This window comes from Chenopodium quinoa, unplaced genomic scaffold (genome assembly GCF_001683475.1).
Source record: "Chenopodium quinoa cultivar QQ74 unplaced genomic scaffold, ASM168347v1, whole genome shotgun sequence".
Taxonomy (NCBI): domain Eukaryota; kingdom Viridiplantae; phylum Streptophyta; class Magnoliopsida; order Caryophyllales; family Amaranthaceae; genus Chenopodium; species Chenopodium quinoa.
In genome coordinates, this window is record NW_018742681.1 from 1,339,600 (window position 1) to 1,358,593 (window position 18,994).

The 18,994-nt window shown below is 34.6% G+C and overlaps 1 protein-coding gene across 1 annotated transcript; it reads right to left on the reverse strand.

The window, feature by feature from the left end:
* Window positions 1-4,372: 4,372 nt before the first annotated feature.
* On the reverse strand, window positions 4,373-9,346 carry LOC110722392 (L-Ala-D/L-amino acid epimerase). The gene is made up of 7 exons (XM_021901659.1): window positions 8,526-9,346; window positions 7,088-7,198; window positions 6,717-6,933; window positions 6,195-6,528; window positions 5,999-6,060; window positions 5,807-5,879; window positions 4,373-4,854 (listed from the first exon to the last, which is right to left on the reverse strand). Coding segments are annotated over exons 1-7 (1,155 nt in total). The 5' UTR covers window positions 8,883-9,346; the 3' UTR covers window positions 4,373-4,853.
* Between the last annotated feature and the right edge of the window lie 9,648 nt (window positions 9,347-18,994).

Here is an 18,994-nt window from a genome sequence, read left to right on the forward strand (position 1 = left end):
GATTTCACATCTATTTATAGATGTAAAAAGTTGCTGCTTTGATTGTTGTGAAGTACTATGTGGAATAGTTATTATGTACTAGGGGATTTACTAGATTTACCTTTTTTTGGGTGCTCATGTCCTAGAGTAATTATGGGTAGTTAACCCTTGAGCTTGCAATAATTAGCTGGCCAAATCGTACACTATGCTTATAGGTTAAACTCAAACTTTAGAGCAAGATTGCTATGACATACAAATAACACAATATACCACTATAAGATCTCTTCCTATAGTGGCATTAGTATCAAGGTTTACCGGTAGTAGGGGTCCCTCTACCACTGTAAAAGGAGTTCGAATTTTACCTAGTATGTGTAATTCTCAATATCCACCTACTTGTAGCGGACTATTCTTACCCTGTTACCTAAATAAAATAAAAGGTCGTAATGACATTCATAGTCTCATTTTTCTTAATCCCACAAGAAAATTGTCTCATACTCCCCCCGTGTTTTAATAAGTGTTAACACTTATTAAATTCGGCCGTGTTTAAATAAGTGTGACACTTCCTTTTTTGGCAAAAAAATACATTTTAATATTATATCCCTCTCCTCTCATGGTCCTCACCTAAACGCACTATGGAGTACTACTTTTCATTTTTTTTTTATTATTTCTCCTCTCATATTATTTACTTTTCAATAAACTATTAACCCACTTACCTCTTATTTTATTTAAGTCAATAAATTGCCTAATACTATGTGTCAGTCAAAGTATAACACTTATTAAAACACGGAGGAATTCTACAAATGCAATATATTTAAAATCATTTTTAAAAAGTCATATTATTATTCATTAATGATGTTTTCAAGGCATAACTTTTCATAGCAACATAACAGTGTCACTACCCCAAGTGATGTCCTAAAAAATGCAATTAAATGACCGAACTAGTAAGACAATGGCCCTCTTGGTAGCCCATAATTAGTGGCGGTAATAGAAATGAAATTGAGTGTAATTTGGCAAGGAAAATAACAATAAAATTGTCTTTAGGAATGTCATCTCATATTCTCATACCCAAACTTATGAATTTTTTTATGAAATTGCATTCCTAACCAATACCAAATTCCAAATGGTAACGGATGGTTTTTTTTTTTTGACAGAAGGTAATGGATTTAATGGAGTAGAAAATGAATTACCTAAAAAGAATAAGCATTACCATGGGGTTTAATCATTTATTCGGTGATTTTACTAGTTACCAAGTGTATGCCAAATCTTTCACAGTTTATTAAAGATGTCAAAAAATAACCCATATCAACTTGAGAATTAGATTTTAAACATGTGATTGTTTTATTAAGTATAAGAAATTACTCATATTAGGTTCTTAAAACAAAGAGATCTATCAATTGATCAACCTCAATTTAACTCATGATCATTAATTCAAGATTTGAATCCATTATTTGCCAATCCGATATGGATTTAATTACTTTAAATTGTTTCAAATTATTCAAATCTATACACATGGCAATAACAGCTCAAATACAATTATTACAATGAACCTAACTTGCTAAAATATGAATGTGTTTGAATCGCAATGTTCTTTGCTTCTTTGTTGCCCACTAAAAAAAGCACAATAAATTAAAGGAAAAATTCATGGGAATAATCCCACCTTTGCGTCGTCGTTTTTAATAATCCCACCTTTGGATTATATTTTAATAATCCGACCTTTACCCCCAATTCGTTTTTAACAGGTTACATGACACGTGGCGGCCTGTGATTGGTCAAAAAAAATTTTTAAAAAAAAAAACAAAAAAAAAAAACAAGAACAAACCCACTGCCTAACCCACCAGCCCCCTCCCCTCCCCCACCGGCGCAGCCTAACCGCCACCCTCGGCCACCCAGCCCTCTACCCAGCACCGGATCCGGCCACTCAGGCCAGCCCCCAACCCATAATCAAACCCCCGTCCCCTAAAACGCCACCCGTAACAACCATTAACCAAAACCCCACCCTCGAAATCGTCCCCTTTCCCTCCCTCATCCCCGAAACCACCCTTATCCTACACCCTAGCTACCGAAACCACCTCGCCTCCTTCCCCCCATCGTCGAAAGCACCCAAAACCCAAACCTTCATATGCTGGAAAACGGAAATTAAAATGGGGGAAGGTGGTGCCAGGGGTCGGATTTGTGGGGGAAGGGAAGGAGGTCGAATTTGTGGGGTTGGATCGAAGACGGTGGTTCGAGGGGGGGGGGGGGGAGGATTGTCGGCTGGGGAAGTGGGTGGTTCAGCGTTAATGGCTGCGTGAAGGGGAGGAGGAGAGGGAATGGTGGCAGGGGTGGTTCTGTTTTTTTTTTTTTTTATTTCTTTTTTTTTGTAAAAATTATCAAAATTTAAAAATATTAAAAAAAATTGTTTTTCTTTTTATAATTTTGTTTTTTAATTTAAAATTTTAGACAAATTGCATAGTGACACATGTATCTAAAACCTAAAAAAAAAAATTGACCGGTTTAACCGGTTTCTGGTCAAATGGGACCATTAAAAAAGAATTGGGGGTAAAGGTCGGATTATTAAAAAATAATCCAAAGGTGAGATTATTAAAAACGAACGACGCAAAGGTGGGATTATTCCCATGAATTTTTCCTAAATTAAAATGTAAGTTAAAATAGAAAACTTTTAACTGTCCATTTAATATTCGTGAATAATTGAAGATCAGTATTGGGAAAGATTTTTTGTTGTAAATATGTAAGAAAAGCTACATACACTAGGTAACTAGTGAAATCACCGAATAAATTATGGAACCCCTCACGAGTCACGAGTCATTAAATCATAGTACGAGTGTTTGAATGTCGCAATAAATCAAAGATAGAGCTGATGATTATTGCGACGATTTTGTCTATTAGCAATAATTAATTCGGTGCAAAGTGATTCTTTACATTGATTAATCTTGCTTTGTTGCCTCTTTTTTCGAATTGCTTTTACTTGCCTCTACTTTTACATTAAGCACGCTTAAGACCCATCAATCCGCATTTCGCCTTTGTCTTATGTATTCCCTTTGTCCCACTAAATTTTATTCTTATTCTCTCTATGGCTCTATTTCTAATTTATTTGTCTCATTGCAAATATTAGATTATATTTTATCTCGTTAGAATATAAGGGATAATTTAGTCATGTGAGATTTTTTTTTTCCGCTAGAATGCAAGGGAATATTTAATTAGTCGCGTGAGATCTTTTTAAGTTTGCCTCATTGTATAATATTTTATTCTCAAGGTTTTATTATTTTTACACTTATGATAATGGAGATATAGGCATCTTAAGATGCGTCTTGCATACTGTGAAAAATCAGATAGGGCAAACAATTAGGGAAGGAGGGAGTACTCATTTGTTTAGTTAGTTGAAGTTGGGTGTATCCACTCCAATGCAAGGGTTATTGTATTGTATGTACAAAATACTCTCTCTATTTGATCATAATCGCAACACTATCATTTTAGCAAAATAACAAAGCATTAATAACAAAAAAAAAAAAAAAAAAGAAAAAAACAATAACACCACATTAAATAACATTATATTTTAGCTAAATAACATAAATTTCAATCCAAAATAACAAAATGACTAATATAAAACATAACAAAATTTAAAAGCAAAATAGCATTAGAATATAAAAAATAATATAAAGTTACATACATAATATATACCACAGTATCTAAATTAACACGTTTTTTTTTATAACATATACAACACTTTATCATATAAGTAAAAGTTTTTGTAAAATAAAAACAAGTGTTTTCAACAAAGTAGCACAGGGACAAAAATATGGGTTTAATTCAAAATAACGTGAGTTCAACACAAAATAACATAAGTCTAGGAAACATCTGTTTCGTTTAAATAAAAAAATTCAAAACAGCAGAGGCTCAAATGAAAAAAAAACAAGTTTTGAATAAAGCATATTCAAATCAACTTAAAATATCTCATTACGTTTGATTTCATTTTATGTCAATTTTATAAGGAAATAAAATTATAAATGTAAATCATTGTTGTAATTAAATAATATTTGTAAAAATAATAATTCAAATCCAAATCTACTTATTTTGTTTCAATCTACCTTCTTGTGCATGATTTGTTCCCTTTTTTTTTTTTCTTGAAATTTCCTATTAAACCATTTTGATGTTGTGAAATTAAAAATGCTAATTCAATTCAACGATTTTGTGCCTAGTTGTAGTAGTTAATGCAATATTTGAAAGAAATTTATTAGTTATTTGTTGAAAGAATGAAGTTTTAATAATGTTTGAAGGTTTGGGAAATTAGAGAAAGAGAAAAGGTGGAGAATTAAAGGTGGAAAGAGAAATGAGTTTGAGATTCTATCACGTAGTATTTTCTTAGATTCTATTTTATTATATAATCTCACTTTCCTTTTTTTTTTTTTTTTTTTTTTTGTGGGGAAAATTTCACTTTCCTTTATTTTACGCAAATTGACATTTTAAAACCTTCTTTTTTACTTGTTTCTAACCCTTGATGCTTCAAATTAAAGTTTTCTTAAAATAAGTATCTATAGTAACTAAATAAAACCGAAAAAGAACCAAAAAAAAAAAAAACAAAAAAACTTTAATTTAGTATTTGTGATTAAAAAAACAAGAAAGGATACATGCTTTATTACCAAAGAAGGTTCAAAATATTAACCAGTTAGGTACTCCTAAGCCCTTAATATTCGGAGGAGCTTGTACCTCGTCTTGAACAACATTATGTACATTTCAGAGGTGCATGCCAAAGTCCTTTTAATAGGCATCCAACTAACTAATAGGAGCCCTATCTAACTGTCATACAGAGGCTATTCGATCGCGTTGCCAAACTACAGGGTCTACACTCTACAGGTATATACAGCCTTCATATGCAATCTGCAACAACATCCAAACAAGTTTCATGAGAAAAAAAAATATAGTTCAACTACTCTGATGTGCTCCTCTCCAATAATTAGCAAAATCTTCATGCAGAAGCCTAGCATCGACATCAACAACGAGAAAAGTAGCCGCAAGGGGACTGAGGGAAGCTGTTCATACATTCTATCACTGATGACAACTACTACACAAAAATTGATAAAAAATTAAAAAAATAAAAAATAAAAAATAAAAAAATCAGCAGCTTACAGCTAGAATCAAAGTTTTGATAACCAATTTGTTCGGTAGAGAGAGAAAAAAAAGGAGGAAAAAAAAATCAGAATCCTTTACTTGTTTCTTAGATGAATCAAACCTATCATTTCTTGTATATAAATCATACATTATCATTGTACACAGAGCTGAAATATTCTCTATTCTCTATTTTCGGTTTTGAATTAATGAACTACAGCAATATGGCTCCTTACTTCTTGATAATATACATAGAGATAACAGCATTTTGTATCAAGGATTTAAAGGAAACAACCTCACTACATCATCTGACTCTCTACCTCACCATAGACAAGGGTGAATCTACATACACCCGACTCTCTACCTCACCATAGACAAGGCAAAGTCTACATACATCTAACTCTCTACCTCACCATAGACAAGGGTGAATATACATACATCCGACTCTCTACCTTACCATATACAAGGGTGAATCTACATACATCCGACTCTCTACCTTACCATAGACAAGGGATCTTTTTAGGCATTTAGGCTTGTAATATTGATACAATTATATTGCAGATGATGCATAAATGTATGAGCAATGAGAATAAGAAAGTAAAATTTTAACTTAAGTTATGCATTACTACATTAACAATTTATATCATAATTACATTTGCGAGAACAAATAATCATTTTTGCTAAGTATATTGATTATTGAATAACAGGAGAAGAAATGACATACCATTCAACATCGTCCCAACAAAGGAAAACACCATGACCACTAGCATCAGTGAACGTGTAAACCGCCCCAGAGACTAGGTAAAGATTGTAGGCTTTATTTCAGTAATAGTTATTACAAAGAAGAGGTATGACTTGAATATCATAGCAACATATCTACTTGGGAAAATAAAATTCGAGCACAGTACTACAATACCTTCATAACCTCCAAATACTGGGTCCTCTGAAAGTAGGAGGGGAGTGTCTAGGTCAACAAACCTGTCAATTGATAGAGAGGATCAGCATTAATTTCTCAAAAACGAACAAAATGCGATAGATTTCAATGGAGAACAAAACTGATAACAATTCAATATTAATCTCAGAAGCTTTTCCGTTAAAATAAAGTCATATACTTGAAAGAACCCATCCCAGCAGCAAGATGTCCAGCGAAGCCCATGGCCAATCTAGTCTCAACCATACCGCCAATCATCAAATCTAAACTAGAATTCCCCACCAATTCAATTACTTCAAGAGCTCCAAGCACTCCTAATTTGGCAAGTTTAATGTTGATGACATCTGCCAAATTTTCTTCAATAAGTTTCTTAGCATCGGCTAGACTTCGACAGCTCTCATCTGCAGCAATTGAGACCCCATATTTTTCTCTAGCAATTTGGCTAACATAACCAAGACCCTCCCAATCATCTCTATGAACTGGTTGCTCAAAAAGAATAGGAGTGACCCCCATTCCTGCATGAAAATCACAATAGAATGTAAACGGACATTCGATCTAAGAACCTCAAACCACATATCTAACACAACAATTGACATCAAAACTGCAAGACAGGATAAGTTTCAGTCCCAAAATCAATCAGAAGCCAACAATACACAAGTCCTCCTTCAAAATTCACCATCAAAAGATAGAGATGATGATTTACCGTGCAGTTTGTCAAGAACTTCAACTGCTTCTTTCGGAGTGTAACCCTCATTTGCATCCAAGATAAAGAAGCAATCAGGGTAAACTTTTCTTATTGCTTTCAAAACTTCTATATCTGCATCCAGATTTTTTCCTATTTTAAGTTTTAATGTCTTAAACCCCTGCTTCCTGTATTGCAAAGCCAACTTGGATGCCTCGTCTGCTGAAACAATAGGAATCTGGAATATCATCAAACACTAAAGACCATTAGATCCTCTTGGAAATACAATGTTCCTATTCTTTTTCAGGCACGACAATATGATTCTCGGTAACTTGAAAGACATAAGAATATAAACAAGACTAAGGACAAATGAAACAACACAGAAACTGAACTGTTATGTCAGTGATTATGGTATTTGAAACTCCACCAAAGAGCCTCCACAATGGCATTCCAATGCTCTTGGCAACTGCATCAAGTAGTGCCATCTCAACCCCTGACCTAACCTAAAATTATACCAATAAAATAGTATTAAGTATTAAGGTTACATTAGATTTAAACTTCATGGCAAAATATAAACTATGTATAATGAAGGGAAAGAAGAAGCCTAATTAACATGTACAGCAGAAAATGGGCAGTTGAATAGAATCTTTGTTATGAAGCAGACAAAAAAGGTATAAAACGTAAATATAACTCATCAAAAGGATATCACTTCAAGATAGTCATAAGTTCATAACTAACATGGATGAATAGTTCGATAGAAAACACCATGACTACAACATTCCAAATACTAGTAGCTTATTAGATGCTACATTGTATATCAAAGAATTACAAAGTACTCTATCTGTCTAGAATTAGGCCCTGTTTTGTTTAGACTTCTCTGCAGAACTTTTCAATTCAGGTCAGATCGTTTTAGTTTACTTTAGATTGTTTCAGTTTAATTCAATTTGGGTTGTTTCAGTTCAGTTCACTTGTCATGGTCTTATCATTTATCAACCCGACCTTTGGTAATTAAAATGACGTGATTTCACATTAAACAAATCTTACAAATAATCTTGGTAAGTGACAAGTTTTTTCATTATTAATGCAGCAAGCCAGCAACCCTTGTATTATAATTTTGAGATATACTTGTAACAAATAACCTTGTTAAGTGACAAGTTTATATTGAAGACCAGTGACTATGTACAAAGTAAAAACATCCATATAGCTCAATGCCTTTAAGGTGTCGTGTCACTACAATCTGAATAATGTAGCATCTACTGATCTACATGCATGCCTCCTTTGTCCTTCACTTTCTAAGTTTAAAACAGAGCTTATTTAAATCCTCTCTACACATACGGTACTAGCATTTAAAATGAACGTAAGCCGCGGTGATTATTGAATTTGTTAAGCGAAATTCCTTACCTATGTTTTTTTTTTTTTTAATTATTCAATCAATTTTAATTGCAAACTGCAAAATAATTTTAATTTTCTATATTTTTATGATATTTTCTTGTATGTTATTGAGTTTCTGAATTTGTTATGATATTTTTTAAATGGACAAAATAGTGAGTATTAACCATGTGACTTCATCTACTCCTTACCATGTACCAATTACACCAACAGAGGGAGTATAATGATTATAATTACTTTAATTTTTTTTTTCTTTCTTCTTTTTGGTGTTTAGAGAACCATAAGAACAGGTGATGAAAATTGATCCCAAGATCTCTTGAAACCGTAAGGGGAGCCCTAACCACTTGAGTTATCCCTCACTCTCTAATTTATTCGGTTAATGAAACACTAATATTTGATTAATCCTTGGCAACAAAGAGCAAACAAAATAAATTGACTTACAGAAGCAAAATCATGACCAGGAAGAATCCCATAAATCTGTTTCAAAGCCAAACTCAAAATCACAGGGGAACTTTCCTTAAGAAACAAGCAAGCCTCGGCCGCCTTAGCAAGCGCTAAAGGCTGATCTTCGGCCGTCACAGAAGGAAGAATTGGTGCTTCACCCCACCCAACACACCCATTACTCAACTCAATACGAATTCCAACATTTTCAACTTTATCTAAACTTGAATTTGCAATTGTAAATGGAGCTTTTAAGGGTACATTTAATGGTCTTCCCTCTGCTTTCTTCACATCCAATTCTATATTTGTGTTCATCAAATTTAGGGACCTGAAACTAGAGAGAATTAGAGGATCCATTGAAATTGTTGAGTTTTAGCAATAAAGAATAATTTTGGACTTTTTGGAGAGGGTTTTTGTGGGAAATTGCAAATTGGAAATTGAGGGGTTACTCAATTTGGGTTAATAATGTAAAAGAGTAAGCATGATGCTAAATCATAAGTCATACGTACCAATCTCTATTTTAACACATTCTTTTTTTTTAATACATCCAGGTAGGGTATCAATTCGGTTAAATAGATGGAATTTAAGTTGACTTACGACGAGTTGGGTATGTTGGGGTTAAGGTTGTCCGTTTAACCTGTCTTGGTTTGGGTCAGGTCAATTTCAAGTCAAGACTTATCGCGGTAGGATCAGGTTAACTTAAGATCAGTTCATATTCAGTTTGGATAATTTTTTTTATTGGGTAAACAATAGGTTTGATGGAGTTAATTACAAGTCAAATGACTTTGTGTCGAGTTGATTCTGGTTCGATTAATTTCGATTTAGATTAACATAAGGTTGATTCAGTTTTGGGTCAATTCCAATTCATATGCTTTTTGAGTTTGGCTAAATTTGGGTCAGGTTGACCAAATTCAATATTTAAATAAGGTCATTTTTATAGTAGAGTAATTATGTAGTTATTACCTTATTATTAGGTCAATTCAGATTACTCATGTCATTTTTCATACCGTGTCATTAACATTAAGAGAATATTAGTTCATTTTCCCATTAGATCAGTTCTTGTGTCAATTTACCTTTATGTCAAATTAAAATTGAATGATGACTAATCATACCTACATAAGTAAAAAGATAAGTGATGAACTAATGACAAAATGATTGATGATAGCCACATATTGATTAAATTGAAGTTGAGTATAGTATAACCATCTTATTGATTAAATTGAATAAAATAAAATAAATAAATAAATATTGTATAGGGGTGGGACTTTTCAAACCGAACCGTGAAACCGTCCGTTACCGAACCGAACCATCACAGACCGAACCGTTTATAACCCGCTAATTTTAAACCGAAAACCGAACTGAACCGTATAATGTCAAACCGAAACCGAACCGAACCAATTAATGTTAACCCGTTACGAACCGTAAACCAATAACAAACCAAACCGTTTATAAACCAAAACCGTTTGAACCGATTAATGTTAACCCGCTAACTGTTTAAACCGAACCGTTTATAAACCGTAGGAAAAAACCGTTTAAATCGAACCATTTACAACCCGCTAACCGTTTAAACCGAACTGTTATAACCCATTAAACCGTTTAAACCGAACTATTTTCAAACCGCAACCCGTTTAAACCGATCCGATTACAAACTATTTAAACCGAACCGTTTACAACCCGTTCCATTCAAATTGAACTATTTACAGCCTTTAACAATTTGTTAGAATTCCACGAAATATATTTGATGTTTAATGTAATTTAACAGTACAATTTTTTTTACATACAATTATTGATTTAAATTTGTAAATTTTTTTGCTATTATAAAATTAAAATTATATTCTTGTATAACTAAATTAGGAGTTATAAATTAAATAAAAAAATGAAAAAATTTGGCCACCCACCCTCCACCCACCCACCACCGTAACCCACCCTAACACCACCCCCGCCGTCACCCCAGACCCACCCTAACACTTCCCCCCACCCACCACCGTTACCGTAACCCACCCCCACCCCACCAACGTCAACCCAGACCCACCCTAACACCACCCCCGCACCCACCATAATTACCGTAACCCACCCCACCCCACCCCACCACCCACCGTAAATAAAAAAACCCAGACCCAAACCTTACCCCACCCCATCCACCACCGTCACCGTAAATAATAAAAACCCAGACCCATACCCCACCCACCTACCACCATCACCGTAATGTACCCCACCCCCCCCCCTTAACAAACCCACCCCACCCAACCCACCACCGTCACTGTAAAAAAAATAAATAATAAAAAAAAAAACCAGACCCAACCCCAACCACACCCACCATCGTCACCGTAACACACCCACCCCACCTTATACAAAAAAATCGAAAAAAAAACCAAACCCACCGTAACCCACCCCACCCACCCCCACGAAACCCAACATCCTCGAAACCCCCAACTCACTCTAATTGCTCACCCACCATAAAACTCCCTCCCTCCCTCGAAAAATCCTCCCTCCCCACCCACCCGAACCCAGTCTAACCGCCGCCGCACCCACCCTAACTCGGCCCCCTCCGTTGCCCACAACTTGAAAAAAAATTAAAAAGAAAAACAGAAAATAAAAAAAGGAAGAACGAAAACACCTTATATATTAATCCTGAATTTGGCCTCGAATTTGGTTTTAAAAGGCCAAATTCGATCATGAAACAACTAGATCTAGAGTTTCGTGGTCGAATTTGACCATAAAAACCGTCGTGCGTGGTGTCGGTGGACGGAGACGGAGAAACGAGATGGAAGAAAGGAGAACAGAGACGAAAGAAGGGAGAAGAAGGAAGAAGAAGAAAGGAAGATGGAAGAGGAGATGAGAGAGAAAACGAGAGAGCAGTGAGCATATTAGCAGCCATGGCTTCAAAAAATTGATAATATTACAGAAGAGGATTAAGAAAACGAGAGAGAAATCAAAAAGAGTACTAAAGAGACGATGGTAAGAGTGATCTGATTGGTGGAAAAGAAAACACACAGATCGTGAATTGGAATGTGTGCGATGATAGGCCGTTAGATGACATGCAAATCAATGGCTGATATTTAATCTAAGACGGTGACACGGATCATGGGATAATGGATTTGGATAGTATGTTTTTTTTTTTATTCATAGCTACGTACTAATAAAAACACTACTGTACTCTTAACTTTATGTAACTTATAAATTGTAAGAAACACAAATGTTTGGAAATTGGAATTGATTCAATATGACATATTTAATGTATATTAGTTATATGTATATCAGTATATGTAATAAATAATAATGTATGGTACGATTGGTATCATACTATCATTGCTATGTATAGATAATCGATAAATGTATCTGATTATTAAAACTTAAAACAGTTGATGATCGATCTAATTGAATACTTCTACTTCCCCACTCGTTTTCTTTAACTTGCAAGTTGCAACATATATATGTTGCAGCCTTGTAGGCACGTAATCTTAAAAGGTGATTAGAGAGAGTAAGACAACAAAGTAATTCAGCAATATAACTTTAACACCAAAATTATGGAATAGTTACAAACAATTGTCAATTATTACTTTATTAGACTAATGGGAAATTGAATAATCGTGATTTTAATTAAACATCCAAATATAGTTCTGTAACATTAAATTATTAGTTTATTATAATATCAATTATCGATTTATCGTATTCAAAGTACCAATTCATCAAATCATGGTTATGACGCGATCTTTAAAACAATTAAAACAAGAAGCTGATAGCCTGATAATATTTGATAATGAAACAATAATAAATTAATACCTTATAAATTTGTAATAGACTAATATTTAATAAACAACAACAAGACTATAACCAAATTTGAAACATAACACATTAACATGATATAGAATGAATGAGAATTTCTGTAATTCTATATAATCTGATATCTGAATCGATTTATCGTATTCAAAGTAGCAACTCATCAAAACATGGTCATGACACGATATCTAAAACAATCCAACAAGAAGCTGATAACCTAATAATATATATTTAATAATGAAACAATAATACATTAATACATTATAAATCTGTAATAGACTAATATGATAATATCGAATAAACAACAACAAGAGTATAACCAAACTTGAAACATAACATATTAACATGATATAGAATAATTGAATAAATGAAGATTTGTGTAATTGTATATAATCCGATGTCTGAAAATAAAGTGACGAACTCCCAACTTTATATAAAACGAAAATAGCTAACCGGTCAAAAATCTCTTAAAACCCAATTTCTACTCGATCCATTATTTTTTTCACCAACCTATGCCGACCCGCTAATGAAATGGAAATACTAGTCCCAACTTGATATAAAACAAAACGCGCTAACTGGTCAAAACCACTTTTTAGAACTCAATTTCAACCCGATCCAATTTAACCGATTACCAAACTAACCCGAACGATTTTAGCACCAAACCGAGTATAAACCGAACCGATATGAATCGAACTAGCACTAACCCGGGTAAACCCGCCCCTGAACCGACCCATTTCAAAATAATCCGTTCATGACCCGAACCGATATGAACCCGGACCGACGTTGACCCGGTAAAACCGCCCCTGAACCGATCCGTTTCAAACCGGTCAGATCATGACCCGAACCGTTTATAAACCGAACGGGCATTGACCCGGGTAAACCCGCCCCTGAACCGTCCTGTTTCAAACCGACCCGATTATTAACCGAACCGTTTAAAAACCGAACCGGCATTGACCCGAGTAAATCCGCCCCTGAAGCGACCCGTTTCTAACCGATCTGATTATGACCCGAACTGTTTATAAACCGAACCGTTTATGACCCGAACCAAATTTAAATCGTACAAAAATAAACCGAAACCGAACCGACCTGTGACTAATCAAAACCGAACTGAACCGACCCGCCGTCTAAATGAAATCGTTTTAACCCGAACCATTTCAAACCGAAACCGTTTCAAACTGAGGTCAAACCGAACTGCCAGACTGAAGTCCCACCCCTAATATTGTACTACATCACAAATTAAAAATTGTTATGTTCACGGCTCACCCTTCCAAAACAAAGTTATTAACAGTGGCTGAAATTAATTGGATGAATTGAAATTAGTTATTAACAAAGTTATTAGCCCAACGATTAAGCAACATCTTTAAGGTCACAACTTAAAGATCTTGCATGAGTCGTCTCATACCATCTCTTAGGGGGCTAGTTGTATGGGATAGCTCCCACTAAGCTATCCCTAGCTCCCAGCTCGCCTAGGGAATGACGCATAATCAACAGTAGTACAACCAGATCAACCTAGTTTGTACACCTATTAATAGCACGTAAGTACACCGAAAAAAAAGGATTAGTTGCATTCTACTTATTCTGATCCATACTTTCCTTCACTAAAGAGACTTTCTGTCACAAAGATAAATACTTACTTGACCGTCGGAGAAGGGTTCCTCGAGCCACCCCTGAGGGTACACATGCACTACTATACTAGTATTTCAGCGGCCTAAGTAAAAATTATACCTATGAAGCGTGCTTGTAAAGTAGAACGGAGCCATATAAAAGAACCACAAGTGCAATCCCTTTATTAAAAGTCCACCCATACGCGATCAAACCCACTTTAACTGTATTAACTTTGAATACGGGACAAACTTTCAAGGTTTTAATGTTTAGATCTAGGTTCTTACTTTAGAGTAGACTTGAATAATTTTTCAATTAATCATATAATCATCTAATAACTCCTGGGGTATTTACATTAAATAAATAATAACCTCCTTAAAGTGTAAACCCAATAATAATATGATTAGTTAATTAATTAATTACTAAATTTACAATTTAATAAATGTATTGATCACGCAATACGTGGACCCCACACTTACACACACGTGCACGCGTGGCTTGCCTTGTAAGGAAAAGCCTCCAGCTTTGCATGCGCGTAAGCATTGAAGGAGTATTTTGACTTTAAAAGAAGAGATAGATCCTCCCTGATTTCCCTGTCCAACCACCAATTTTGTCGCGGCAAGTGCTGATCCGGCAGGATCTGTTTTCAAGGTAATGAGTGATTTTGGATTTTCGCTGGATCCTTTAGAATTTGTAGCTTTTTGCGGTGTTTTTTGCGATGTTTGGTTGTTTTCGGTCATTTTAGAAATGGGTGTTTGTACTGCTTCCTCACCTTCCATGGTGGTTAACCAGCCGGTTTTTGCTCAATCAACGAACTTAAGTATGGACAATCCTGACTTGCCAATTGTTCTAAGTGTGGGACTGGTGGTTCGAGGATGGGGAATGGCTAGTTGGGTCTGGATGGGAAACTTACACAACAAGTAACGCACGTTACTGCCCTCGGGGGTGCCTCATCGAGGAACCCCCTCTGAAGCTTAAGTCAGTTAGTGTTTAGAGGAGAAGGTATACTTAGAGAGAGAGTGTGTATGTAATTAACTCAAAGTGTCTAACCCTCTTTTCGTTGTACTTGATCTCCTATTTATAGGTGTATGAACTCCTTTGAGCCGGAGCTGTATTATTGGTCAGCCTGTAAACCAACCTTGTTGGGCTGGTGAGCCCTTACTTGCATTGTATTCTTCTAGTAATAGTTGGACACCCTTTAGGCACAGCTGGGAGTTGGGGAATAGCTTAGCAGGAGCTATACTATATAGGTATAATCTTTAGAGTAGATTGTGTGATATGTTTAATCTTTTGAATTATACATGGATCCGAGCATAGGGTTGGTTTCCGCACTCGTAATTAGATTAGAGTAAAACCCAGCATCAGTATCAAGAGCCTTTTGTATTGAATTCAATTCATTAATTTTAATTATGGCTTGAAATAAAATTGGAATAAAATCTGGAAATATAACAATTAGATTAGTTAAAAGTCGCGCCTAATCATATTAGGTTTTCGGATTTCGTTAGACGAATTTTCAAATTAACACATTGATTGAAGAACAACCCATAATCGAACGTGTGAGTAGTGAATTTTGGGTGGAAACGATGTTCTAAATCGATCTCTACCTATTATGTAGTTAGATGAGACTGTCCATCCTCTATATTTCGGCATGTGTAGATAACTATATTTGTCTCCATTCTCTTATGGCCAATGATATTACCCTACGACAACGCAATTAGGTCAATTCTTGAAGCAATCACTTGAAAAATGCTTTTACAATAAAAAAAGGGTGTTTTCGAAGCTTAAAAACGTGTCCTAACACAACAAATAACTCTAAGTGTCTTTCTTCTCGCCAAAATTGTGCAAAAAAAAATATGGTTTTCGTTTTTAATATTATTGCTTATTTTTCCATATTTTCTAGTATTTTTCTAAGATTTTTTTTAATTCAAATGATTTTTCGTGAATTATTAATTAGTTTTCAAAATAATATAAATTAGTTTTCATAAAATAAAAATATAAAAAGTAAAAAAATGCACAATCAAGACTAGGTTCGTTAGTGAGTGATAAGAGATAAACTATGTCGTTATTAACTCACTCAAATCAAACAAATTTATAAACTCTAACCACCAAAATACAAGTACAATGGTAAGCTAGGGATCGAACCACGAGGAACGGTGTAAATTCAAGCAATCAATCACTCGATTAAGCTACTTAGAAGTCAAAAATTGGATGATTAAACTAAAATAAAACAAACAAGCACTAATTAATATGAGATTTGACAATAAGCAAACACTAGGGACTTTGGATCCACATGGTTCATGACTAAGCAGTCAACCATTGGAAAATCAAATGATATTGGACAAGCAAAGACTAAGCATAGGATCAATTAGGAGTTCTAGATTAAGCAACCTCTAATTTTGCTAATCTTAATCCCTCAAGTACTAGATAACAAGATTAAGTAAAATCTAGCCCTCAACCAATTATGATCTAATCAATATCAATTGTCCATGTCAATCAATTCAATCATGCAATCATGTTTAACATCATGGTTAGCTACTCCAATCAAGTCAAACAACATGCAATTCCTCACTTAATCACTTTGATCACCATCCAAATCATTCAATTTCCAAATTAAGATCAACTTATTCAATCATCATGCTTCACCATCATCCCTAGCAAGTAAAATACTCACTAAGCATATTTAATTGCAAAACTAAATTTAATATAATCATCATCATCATCAAAATTGCAATTGAAAACAAAACTAACTCGATCAAGCTAAATCAAACAATAAAACAATCAAAATCAACTTGATATTTCATCAACAACAACATTAAAATGCAAGGAAATGAAAACAAGAAGAGGAGAATCTCACAAACTTGATGATCAAAGGAATTTAAACATGGATTAAATTGAAATGAAGATCAAAAGTTGCAATCTAAGCTATAATTTATCTCTCTAGTTTCTCTCTCTAATTAGCCTACCTAATCTCTCTTTCTAAAATTTGCTAAAATGAAGTCTAAAAAGAAAATAAGAGGGAAAAGCCATATATTTATGGTATAACTAATAAGGAAGAATATAAGGCATAAACCCGAAATAGACCCAGTCAGGTGCGCTCTCTCCACACAAGTGCGCGTCCGCGATAATCTAGGTATGGAACAAAGACCGTCAGTGGCGCACCTGAAAGACATCATGCGTGCCTGCGCATATAGCTGTCGTGCGTGCCCGCACAGCTAAAGTGTGCGCCCACGCAGCATGGAGCTGGGCCATTCTTCGGTGCGCACAATGTAGGATGAGTGCATGAGCGCCGATCCTCATGATACCCATCAAACATGGAAGTTTCAAAATGCAAATTGTCATGGATTCAACACCTAATTTCATGAGAGCACAACAATTAAGACTTGGAGTTAGCCATTACTTTGATTCATGAGCTATCCATAAACTAGGACCGTGCATCAAAAGTCTTTTCCAACCCGAGAAATTTTTGTACTACATTACAAATTAAAAATTTTTATGTAGATGAGAGAGAGAGAGAGAGAGAGAGAGAGATGAAGAGAATGAAGATTTCATGGATGGAGATGCTCTAAGTCTATTAAAATTATTAATAAGTTATTAATTGTTTTTTTACCCAATTTATATGAATTTATAAATTAAAATTTTATTCCAAATCATTTCTTGATTTACAATCTATAACGACATACAATCTAATCACTATTCTTTTACCTAAAAGTTCTATTAGAACTAGGATACCAAATAATAACATTCTTACACAACTTCCTCTTAAAATCGAGGAGATCCATATTCGTGGTAATCGAACATTAAACAAACATCACATATGGCTAGTTTTATATATTGAAACAAGATTATAAATCATGTAATATCCCGAGGCATCGAGCAGGCTCAAATACTACTTAAATTAAAATAAGTGTAGAGGAAGGCTTAATGTTAACCTCTTTCATTTTAATTTGATATTATTTGTATTACATAATGGTTAACTCGATATCACATAATTTATTTATTTTTGGATTTTTTCTACAACCATGTTTTATATGTCATAATGCATATGAAATCAAAAAATTTCAAACTTATAGTCCTATTGAAATTATTGTAATTTTGAAAATGAAATCAAAACAAAATAGTGGAAACCACTTTTTTAAACACCAGTCTTGAAGGCCTGATGTTGCTCAGGCTTTTCTCACTATGTTAATTTTAAAATTTGATTTACTACTAATCACTTCTGTAACACCCCGACCCCAAACAAATTAGGGAGGAATCTATTGTCACAAAATGCGTATCAAGGGCCAACAACTGTCCTCACATTCCATCACAATTCCTTTCGGCGCATTTTGTCCTCACTCATGCGCACCCTGGGAAAACATCCCAGGAGGTCACCCATCCTAAGACTACTCCCAGCCAAGCACGGTTAACTGAAGAGTATCTTAGCATGAGCTCCCTAAAGGAAGATGCATCTTATTGATATGAGTAGTATATTGAATCCATTTAAAGCAATCATGAGGGGTATTACATACACCCCCACTTGAGAACGGCAACGCCCTCATGCCAAAATCGTGCTCCATCTCTCCTCAAAAACAACACAAAAATGAAGCACGAACAAGGCTGCTTGGATGGGTGTTTGTGTGTGTTGTTTGCTGCTGTTTGTGCATGGTGTTGCTGTCCTTTTCTTCTGGTTTTTGTTGCCTATACATCAAGGTAACTAGCCTTTCTTCCCTTAGATTAGAAATTCTAGGTTTTAGGGTTGAATTGATAGATGGAAACATGGCTAGGATTAGGTTTATTTTCTGATTTTCGTTCACTTTGTGGCTGCTGTAATTTGTATAGTGTAGAGCTTATATTGGTGATTTTAATCCATGTTTTTGTGCCCAAACTTGAGTGGTATCAAAGTATGATCTTTGAATGATGTTTTTAATGATTTTATGCATGGTTTTGAAGCTCCAAATGCACCATAGGTACTGCTGAAATGTTACATACCTGTCATGAGTTTTGTTGTTTGTGAGGCATGTTTACCTAGGATTCTTAGGCTTATTCTTGCTGATTAATGTGTGGTGGCATATTAGGGATTTGTTAGGTATAAGTTCCATGTGTTAAAC

What these genes read in the sequence shown, in the direction of transcription:
- LOC110722392 (XM_021901659.1), bottom strand. Translation starts at nt 8,882, where the DNA reads ATGGATCCTCTAATTCTCTCTAGTTTCAGGTCCCTAAATTTGATGAAC. An exon ending in AGTTCTTGACAAACTGCACG is followed by an intron (nt 6,529 to 6,716) that starts GTAAATCATCAT and finishes ATTTTCATGCAG; the next exon opens with GAATGGGGGTCACTCCTATT. An exon ending in GCTGGGATGGGTTCTTTCAA is followed by an intron (nt 6,061 to 6,194) that starts GTATATGACTTT and finishes ATCAATTGACAG; the next exon opens with GTTTGTTGACCTAGACACTC.